Source organism: Ursus arctos, unplaced genomic scaffold (genome assembly GCF_023065955.2).
Source record: "Ursus arctos isolate Adak ecotype North America unplaced genomic scaffold, UrsArc2.0 scaffold_5, whole genome shotgun sequence".
Taxonomy (NCBI): Eukaryota; Metazoa; Chordata; class Mammalia; order Carnivora; family Ursidae; genus Ursus; species Ursus arctos.
In genome coordinates this window covers 7,479,697-7,490,526 of record NW_026623067.1, presented here as the reverse complement: position 1 = coordinate 7,490,526, position 10,830 = coordinate 7,479,697, and the positions used below count along the sequence as shown (strand labels likewise).

The following is a 10,830-nucleotide window of genomic DNA, read 5'->3' as shown; positions in this document are numbered from 1 at the left end:
AGTTTTCAGGCTTCAATGTATTTATTTTTATTAATGTATTTTGAACTCACTCACATTTGGAATTTCATCAAAACCTGAAAGATGCTTTTGGTGTTGGAAGAGGTGTCTGGGTGTTAGAGAATTTCTTTTTGGGGTGAAAGTAGATGCATGATACGTTTCAGATGCTTCTCATCTTAACGCGTACTTTTGTACTTTTTTCCCTCATCTCTTGAGTGAATTTTTTAAATTATTTATGATACAGTAATGTGGCATAACCTAAAATTAATTTCTTTAACTTTATGGAACAATTTTTAAGGCATTTAATCTTTTTAATACTTACCATAGTATTATCTTTTGGAATCAGAGATGGGGAAAAAGAAAAAGAAAATTGATTATATAACTTTGTATATGCTTTAAAAATGCCTACAAATTCTGTGCTTAAAGAAAGGACAAAAGAGGAGGAAATATATATTTTTCAAAGTGCACAGAAATTTTCAATGTGTTTAATACTGCAATAAATTAATTGGGGTATGGAGTATGATTAATACATCTGATGATCAAAAAATATAGAGCTAAGGGAGGGTAAGTGTTGTAATCAGCACTGTGTAGTATATAACACTGATGAATCACAGACCTATACCCCTGAAACAAATAGTACATTATATGTTAATTAATTGAATTTAAATTAAAAAGAGCTAAGAAAATTGAATAAGCAGAAATTCTCTAAAAGTCACCCAGTTTGTAAAAATGTTGATTAATTTCTGATCATACAGTTTGTTATCTGAAAGTTACCAGATTAAGGTAATTTTGTTTTCCATTCATTTGGGGAGAAAAATCAAAGTAGTGTACAGTATGGATACTTTACTTGGGTGGGGAAAGGGTCTGAAGGCAATTCAACTCATTTAATAATATTTTATTTTCTATTAAAAGGCAGTCATTGTCTTTACATGGAATCTTTAGATATGATCTACTCTGATATTTTGATTAAACGATGAAGAAAGCAAATCAAAGTGTTGAAACAGACTTTATACTTTCTGGTCTTTTCCAATATGGTCACGTGGACACTTTCCTCTGTGTTGCCATTGTAATCCTCTTTGCAGTGGCTCTGATGGGAAATATCATACTGATCCTTCTCATTCGACTGGACACCAGGCTCCACACTCCAATGTACTTTCTACTCAGTCAGCTCTCCTTCATGGATATAATGAACATTTCCACCACAGTGCCCAAGATGACCACTGACTTTCTGTCAAATAGTAAGACCATTACTTTTTTAGGCTGTGAGATTCAAACATTTGTATTCTTGGCTCTTGGAGGGACTGAAGCCCTTCTTCTTGGTTTCATGTCTTATGATCGATATGTGGCCATCTGTCATCCTTTACGCTATCCTGTACTCATGAGCAAGAAGATCTGTTGGTTCATGGTCACATGTGCATGGACGAGTGGTTCTATCAATGCTTTAGTACATACATTGTATGTATTTCATCTTCCATTTTGTAGATCATGGGTCATCAACCACTTTTTCTGTGAACTTCCATCTCTATTACAACTGGTGTGTCAGGACACTTCCACATATGAGTACATAGTCATTCTGTGTGGACTTATTATTCTGCTGTTACCATTCATGGCCATTCTAGCTTCCTATGCCCGTGTACTAACTGTGGTGTTCCAGATGAGCTCAGGTAAAGGGCAAAGAAGAGCCATTTCCACTTGCTCCTCTCACTTGATTGTGGCAAGCCTATTCTATGCTACTGGTCTCTCCACCTATACAAGGCCACACTCCTTGCATTCTCCGGAAGAGGATAAGGCAGTGGCAGTGTTTTACACCATCATCACACCTCTTCTGAACCCATTTATCTACAGCCTGAGAAATAAGGAGGTTATGGGGGCCATGAGAAGACAATTGGTAGAGTGTGTATTTGTACACAAAATGTCACCTTAGGAGCCCCTAGTAATTGATATTGAATAACATAGAATATTTGTTTGGAATACTGTTCTAGAATATGTAAACTCTAAGAAATACATATCAAAGAAATAAATTGATAAATATCTTGATTCCTCCTGGTTTCAGAATGGATTAATCATACATGTTGAAACTGGACTAATTTCCAAACTGGAAGCTGGAAAAATTTGTCATTGTCAACATCATCTAGCTTCTAAAGCAATAGGTTTCATTCCTGATAACTTAATTTTGCACCTCACAACAAATATTTTGTAATGTGTTTCTTAATATCTGAAATGCAATGAAAAGGAAATACAACTGACTCAAACACAGAAAATTAAAAGGATCTATGTAAAAAATATACTGTCATGTAGAGCAGAGTAGATAACTCACTCATTCATCTGTTCACTCAACTGCTTTAATGTTTTAACTATGTGTGTGGCACTGCTGCAGGCATTGGTGATATTTAAGTAACGAAAGATTAGAACCCACAGAAGACTTTGAGCTCATTAAGTTTGCATTTCAGTGCAGGGAGACGTAACATTAATAAAATAAATATGAATAATTTACAGTATGTCTAAAGTAGTAATTAATGGGATAATTAATGGATATTGGGAAAGGGTAAGCCAGAGTGTTTTGTAATTTTATTTAAAAAATGGTCCAACAGGGACAAATATGAGAGTGATAATTGGTCAAAATTTTAACTGAGATGAAAAAAACATTTCAAATGGATATGTCATAAAGAATGTTCTGGGCATAAGAATAAGTAAATGAAAAAAATATTTTGAAGAGAGAACCTGATTCACAGGCACAAAAAATAAAAGAATAAATTGTTGGACTTTAGGAAATGAGTAGATTTAATGGAGTCTGAATTTGAAATGCAAGATTGACCACTATGAGAAGTTTATTTTGTAATCCAAGAAAACTGGCAACCATTGCTGTGCTTGCAAAGACAATTGAAATGGGCAATAATGAGACATTACAGTAGTACAGTTGTCAAAAGATTCTATCTTGGAGCAAAGTGGTAATGGCAGACAAGCAAGAAGTGGCCAGCTTCTGGAGATGAGTAGAAAGCAGACCTTTGAGCCTTGTGACAGAGACAATGCAGAATGTGAGGGAATCATGAGAACAAAGAATTGGGCTGAAATCTTGGAAGAAATACTGTAAGTGAGAAATCATCATTATTACTGTGGAGGAAAACCATAGGAGCAACATTTCCATTGTTGATTAGCACCTCCCTTCTACTTTGGTCATCATTCAGCTTTCCATCAACACTGACAGAAGCTCTTATTAATTGACTCCAACAAAAGTTTCTCTTGTGCAACTGGCTTCTGTTGAGGTGCAACCTTAAAAATGCAAGCATTAATGCTATTGTTTTTATTGCTGACTAACATTCCAATGTATGAATATATTTTTCTTTCATTGGGTCATTTGATATTTCCAGATGTTATGAATTTAAAAAAATGCTATAACACTCCCTATACAAAAGTTTTCTTTTGAGCATGTGTACTCAATTATTTTACTATATAACAAGGAATAATATTGTTTGGTCATAGATAAGGTGCATGCTTAATAAGACAATTGAATTGTCATATTAATATTAAATATTCCAAAAGGAATACATAAAGACTCCTTAGTGCTTAAGTACTGGTGTAAGTAATGCAGTGGATTGGTGCTTCACTTAAAATACTTCTGTGAAGTCTCTTAGAGACTCATTGACATGTCTATAACCATTGTCAATGATTTTCATAACAGTTTCAATTGTCTTAGAACACTCATTCTTGCTCCAAAATAAATGATATTATTTGTTTCATGGACATCTTTCTTTATTTAATCCATTTATGATAATGTGCACCTCTACACCTGACATGAATCCAATAATTAAAACAGCACAATTATTAGATCTCTTCAGAGCTCTATCCTCTCTTCATACCTTCATTGTTCTGAATTTCTAGACTATCATTGTCTTGCTATAATCCGGTATTACCACATATACATTCATAGAAAAGTATAAGTGTTTACTATCAAGGTTTGAACTGTATACAAACATTTTATGGTGCATGATTTTTTTTTTTTAAGAACTTTTCTGCAGTCGACAGTATTTTACTGTGGGCTATAGTATTTTACTGTTAGATAATATACTTTTTTATAACTTTAAAATATTTTTTTAACTTTCAGGTTGATGGAATATAGATTATTTTCAGTTTTTGCTGTTACATTTGTGCATTTATGAGTATATATATATCCCCTGCTTCCCATGGACAAGAGTTTACACTGCATATAATCTTTTGACTGGAATTGCTGGTTCATAAGTCAAAACAATGGTCATGGTTTAGGAATTATGCCAAGTGATTTCTAAAATGGTAGCGATTTATATTTGTGAGATATATACATGCTATTTCAATGATCAGCATCTCCGAGATTCAGATTTGTCAGTTGAGACATCTTAATTCTTAGCAATTGAATGGATCTAAATACTATTTAATTTTGAATGTTTTAATTGTTTTATACAAGTGAAATTTTGTGTTTTATATAAAATATTTTTTGGTATTCATTTGAATTCCAAATTTCCTTCAATATGAAGAAGAAAAATAAATACATTTGTGTAAGAAATGAAAATATCTTCTTTACTCTTTAAATTATCAGCTGGGGTCCTAAAACAAAAAGACACATGGGCTAATGTAAAAAAAGCATACAATATTTAAAAAGCATTTTATAGGACACAGTGGTCTTAATAATTAAATGGAGTCCTCTAAATGTGGTTAAATTCAATGATTTTTTATTAGGCTTAGTGAAGGGTAGATGGTCATGGAAAATACAAAGGACCACAAGGGTGTGAGCTAAATACAGCTAACTTGGGGAAACCTAGCAAGTTATATTTCTCTGGGTATCCTGTAGTTTTGTAGATCAGGTTGTTCCTTTCTTCCATGCACAATGAGGGCACTTCCCACACAAAGGACTTACAACAAAAAAGGTGCAACAAAGGACCTTTTTTTTTTAATTCAAGTATGTTAACATACAGTGTTATGTTAGTTTTAGGTGTACAATATAATGATTCAACAATTGTATACATTTCTAAATGTTCACCAAGATAAACATACTCTTCATCTTCTTTATTTCTTCTACCCATCCTCTCACATATCTCCCCTGGCAACTACCAGTTCATTGTCTCTATTTAAGAGTCTGTTTTATCTTTCTTTGTCCCTTTTTCTACTTTACTTTTGTTTGGTTTTGTTTGTTTCCTAAATACCATTATGAATGAAATCATGGTGTTTTGTCCTTCTGTAACTTATTTCACTTGGGATCATGCCCTCTAGGCCCATCCATGTTGTTGCAAATGGGAAGATTCCATTCTTTTTTCATGGTTGACTCATATCATTTATATACATATATGTACATATGTATCTATATCTATATCATCTATCATATATCAATCATCTATCTATCTGTCTTCTGTCTATCATCTATCTATCATCCATCTGTCATCTATCAACTTATCTATCTATACCACTTCTTTATCCATTCATTTATAGATGGACAGATGGTTTACTTCCATATCTTGGCTATTGTAAGTAATGTTGGAATAAACACAGGTACATATACCTTTTCAAATTAGTGTTTTTCTCTTTTTGCTGTGTAAATACACAGTAGTGGAATTACTAGATCATATGGTCATTCCTTTGTGGGGGAAGGGGGATCTGCATACTGTTTTCCACAGTGGTTGCACCAAGTTGCATTCCAGCCAACAGTGATGAGGGTACCTTTTCTCCATATCCTCCTCAATACTTGTTATTTCCAACCTTTTGCATACTAGCCATTCTGACAGTTATATGGTGATATCCTTTAGCAGTTTTAATTTTCATTTCCCTGATGGTTAGTGATGTTGAGTATCTTCTTATGTGTATGTTGGTTATCTGTCTTGTTTGGAAAAATGTTTTGATTTGTATTGTCCTGATATTAGCGATGTTTAGCATCTTTTCGTATGACTTTTGATTGTCTGTATGACTTCTAGGCAAAAATATTATTCAGATTCCCTGTTCATTTTTAATCAGATTATTTGTTTTTAATGGTGTTGAGTTGTATGAATTCCATACATATTTTGGATATTAACCCTTTATTGATGATATCATTTGCAAATATCTTCTCCCATTCGATAGATTGCTTTCTGTTTGTTGATGGTTTCCTTTGCTCTGCAAAAGCTATTTATTTTGGTGTAGTCCCAATAGTTTATTTTACTTTTGGTTCCCATGCCTGAGGATATGTAGAGAAAATGTTAAAAAACAATGTGAAAGAATTTACTTTTCATTTTCTTTTAAGAGTTTTATGGTTTCAGGTCTCACATTTAGGTCTTTAATCCAATTGGAGTTTATTCTTATATATGATATGAGAAAGTGTCCATTTTCATTCTTTTGCATGTCCAGTTTTTCCAAAACCATTTGTAAAAGAGCATGCCATGTCTCTATTGTATGTTTTTGCCTCTGTTTCCATAGATTAATTAATTATTCTATGGTAATCAAAGATATCAGCCTATAGTTTTGTTTACCTTTTTTATTTATTTTTCTAGTGCTTAATTGTTTTTTTTTTATTTTTTGAAGATTATTTATTTATTTGAGGTAGAAGGAGAGAGTGAGCCACAGGAGTGGTGTGAAGGGCAGACGAATAGGCAGAGGGGGAAGGAGAAGCAAACTTCCTGCTGATCATGGAGCCCTTCCTGGGGCCTGACCCAGGACCTGAGACAAGGTCAGTTGCTTAACCAACTGAGCCACCCAGGTGGCCCTGCTACTGAGCACCCCTGTAGTGTTTTATTATTTTTTCAGGATTGTATTTATTTATTTATTTGTTTATTTATTTGAGAAAGAGAGAGAGCACGAGTGGGGTAAGGTATAGAGGGAGAAGCAGAGTCTCCACTGAGCAGGGAGCCCAATGAAAGGCTCAATCCTGGGACACCGGGATCATGACCTGAGCCTAAGGCAGACACTTAACTGACTGAGCCACACAAGCATGCCAACTCTTTAGTGTTTTAATGATATTGGTGTCAGAGTAATGCTTGTTTCATAGAATGAATTTGGAATATTTTCTTCCTTTTTAGTTTTTGAGAACATTCGGTATAAAATATTCTTTAAATGGTTGGTAGAATTCACCTGTGAAACCTGGACTTTTGTTAGTTGCGATATTTTTACTTACAGTTTCAATTTAATTACTGTTAATTGGGCTATTCGAAACACAATGTTCAAAGGTTATTTGTTTACAGTAATGTATCCATTTCTTCCGGCTTCTCCAATATGTAGGCATATAATTTTTCAACTTCTCCTATGATCGTTTTTATTTCTGAGGTTTCAGGTGTTATTTCTCCTCATCCATTTCATTTTTTCAAAGTTTTTATTAACTTCCAGTTACTTACTGTACAGTAGAATATTAGATTTGGGTGTAGAATTTAATGATTTATCACTTACATACATCACCCAGTGCTAATCACAACAAGTGCTTTCCTTAGTACCCATTACCTATTTAACCCAACACCCACTCCCCTCCAGTAACTCTCAGTTTGTTCAGGAGAGTTAAGAGCCTGATTCCTGATTTGTATTTCTCCCCTCCCCCATATTTTCATCTGTTTTCTTGCTTAATTACCAAATATGAGTGAAATCATATGGTATTTGTCTTTCTTTGACATATTTCATTTAAGATAATACTATGTAGCTCCATCTACATCATTGGAAATTTCAAGATTTCATTCTTTTTTTATGACTGAATACTATACCTAGTATGTGATCTCTTCTGGAGAATATTCCATGTGCACTAGAAATGAATGTGTATTCTGCTGCTTTAGGATGAATTGTTCTGAATATGTCTGTTAATTCTATCCAGTCTAGTGCATCATCAAATCCCATTGTTTCCTTGTTAAGATTCTGCTTAGATGATCTGTCCATTGCTGTAAGTGAGGTGTTAAGTCCCCTACTATTACTGTAGTACTATCAATGAGTTCCTTTATGTTTGTTCTTAATTGTTTTATATATGTCGTGTTCCAAAGTGTGGTGTGTAAATATTTAAAATTGTTAGATATTATTGTATATAGACTCCCTTTATTATGATGCTGTGACTTTCTTCATGTTTTGTTACAGTCTTTCATTTAAAATATAGTGTTTTGTATTTTTCTTTCTGGTAAAAATATTGCTTTTCAGGCTTTCTTTTGATGTCCATTTGCATTTGAAAATTTCCTCCATCCCCTTACTTTCTTGTTCTTGTTCTTTTTCTTTTCTTTTTACACTCAGGCCAATACACTTTTATTCAAACAAATAGTATGTAATTCAAACCAGCATTCAATATGTTTTCTCAAAGCAATGAAATTAAGCTCTACCAGTAGTTCTGCTCAGTATGTTTTCCCAATCAAATCCACTTGAACAAAGTGAAATATATTTATAATATAGATAACACATTTGTATTAAAAACAAATTCATTGAAACCAAGTTTCCCTTTGAACTGAGAGATAGAAATTCTAAGCAATTGCACAATTAGATCATAGAAACAGATGTATTTTTACTTTAGTGAAAAGCATTTCTATTCAGGTCCACTTTAAAATACACTAATGAATAATCAAAATTGCTCCAACAATGTCTTTAATTGAGTATTTTCTGAAAAGTATGTCCTTTGGGGTTGAAGTACAATCTAGAAAATAAAACACACTTAGGGAAAAAGAATAGCACTGGGAATATGATTACAATAAATTCAGATTTGTAATGATTAAATATTTATGTATACCTATGTGCACTTGGAGTAAAGCTGTTGGTCGTGTGCAAATGCATAATGATATGCTTGGGGACATTTTGTAGTTGTGTTTGCTTCCAAACCTCATCGTCCAGAAAAATCCTTCCTTATTGGCATTCAAACATGTTATAAATTCTCATCTGTCTGACCTTAACTAGGAATTACTGTGCATGGGAGAACTTGATGGAATGGGAGGGCATGTATTTGGATGGCTTTTTGGAGGAGATTTCGATCTTCGATGTCTAGATCACAAACTGTCTTTGAGTCTTCCAAAGAACCACGGAGAAGGAGAGCTACCTCCAAATGCCACACACCTTTTGGGGACCAGGAACAAAGTCCTTGCATACAAGCAAGAGCATCCAAATGCATTCCATCTCTATGCAGGACCAGCAGGTAGAGTCAGACCCTTATGTAGAGGGTCTAGAAAAACTAGAGTTCACTCCCCTGAGGGAATATTAGGGCCCCACTCAGTGGCCCACATGAACCCCATCCTGTCTGCCTCTTCAGTGATCCCCACAACCACCTTTTCTATTCTCTTCTACCTCGAAGTTGCAGGACCTAAAGACAGAAATGAAGTCCATCCCCTTACTTTCAACCTTCACGTGTCTTTAGGTCTAAAATGAGTCTCTCAGGGGTGCCTGGGTGGCTCAGTCTTTAAGCGACTGCTTTTTTCTCAGGACGAGATCCTGGGGTCCTGGGATCGAGCCCTACATCAGGCTCCTCCACTGGGAGCCTGCTTCTTCCACTCCCACTCACCCTGCCTGTGTTCCCTCTCTTGCTGTCTGTCTTTCACTCTGACAAATAAATAAATTTTAAAAAATCTTTAAAAAATAAATGAATAATTAATTAATTAATCAAAATGAGTCTTTCATAAGCCATCTATAGATGGGTCTTGTTTGTGTGTGTGTGTGTGTGTGTGTGTGTGTGTGTGTGTGTGTTTAATCCATTCTGATACCATATGTCCTTAGATTCAAGATTTTAGTCCAAATACATTCAGAGTAATTATTGATGATATGAATTTAGTGTCATTTTATTTATTGTTTTGTCATTGTTTCTAGAGTCTTTCTTTGTTCCTTTCTAGACTTTGTCACTTTTGATCTTTTACTTTCCCACTGAAGGAGTACCCTTTAATATTTCTTTCAGGGGTGTCTTAGTGGTCACAAACTCCTTTAGTTTTTGTTGTCTGGGAGACTCTATATCTCTCCTTCTATTCTGAATGAGAGCCTTGCTGGATAGAGTATTCCTGGTTGCAAGTTTTCCCAATCAATGCATTGAATATATCATGCCACTATCTTCTGGCCTGTCAAATTTCTGTGGTGGGATCTGCTCCTAACCTTATATTCTTACCCTTAAATTCAGGGAATTGGTTTGTCTTTGTGCTTTCAGGATTTTTTTTTCTTTATGACTGTATTTGGCAAATTTATTTACAATATATATTGATATTGGTCTGCTTTTGTTGATTATCATGGGAGTTCTCTGTGCCCCCTTGATTTAGTTGTCTATTTCCTTTCCCATATTTGTGATGTTTTCATCTATTATTTCTTCATATAAGCCTTCTGCTCCCCCTTGCTCTCTTCTTCTTTTTTCTGAGACTACTATGATATGAATGTATTACATTTAATCAAGTCCTGAGTTCCCAAAGACTACTTCTCTGCTTGGAGATTTTCCTTAACTACCTTTGTTCACCTTCACTATTTTCCATAATACTGTCTTCTCTATCACTAATTCACTCCTCTGCATCTTCCATCCTTATGCTCATTACATCCAGTCAGTTTCAGGTCTCGGTTATTGCCTTATTCATTTCAGCCTGATTGGTAATCCTGTCCTTGATGTCTTCCATGCCCTTCTCCATCCCAGCTTTATGCTTATGATTATTGCTTTAAATTCTTGATCAGGGATATTACTATTTCTATTAATCCCTGGAGATAAACGTTTTATTGGTTTACACTTGGAAGGCATTTTCCCTTTGGCATTGTGTATAGTTCTCTGTCTTCTTCATTGTTTTAAGAAAAACTGTTACGTTTCCTGCTTCAGAGAGTAATGGCTTTATGAAGAAGAGTCGTATACTGTCCAGCACCTGGTGCTTCAGTGTCTCTGGTGTGTGCTGCATGTACTCTGCTGCTGTGTTTTGGCTGCTCTATCCCTCA

The 10,830-nt window shown here is 34.6% G+C and overlaps 1 protein-coding gene across 1 annotated transcript; it reads left to right on the top strand.

Annotated features, from left to right (window-relative positions):
* The first annotated feature begins 970 nt into the window (after nt 1-970).
* LOC113249760 (olfactory receptor 2AK2-like) lies at nt 971-1,921 on the top strand. Its single transcript, XM_026491226.3, has one exon. It carries the CDS (start codon nt 971-973, stop codon nt 1,919-1,921), a length of 951 nt encoding a protein of 316 aa, XP_026347011.3.
* The last annotated feature ends 8,909 nt before the right edge of the window (nt 1,922-10,830 follow it).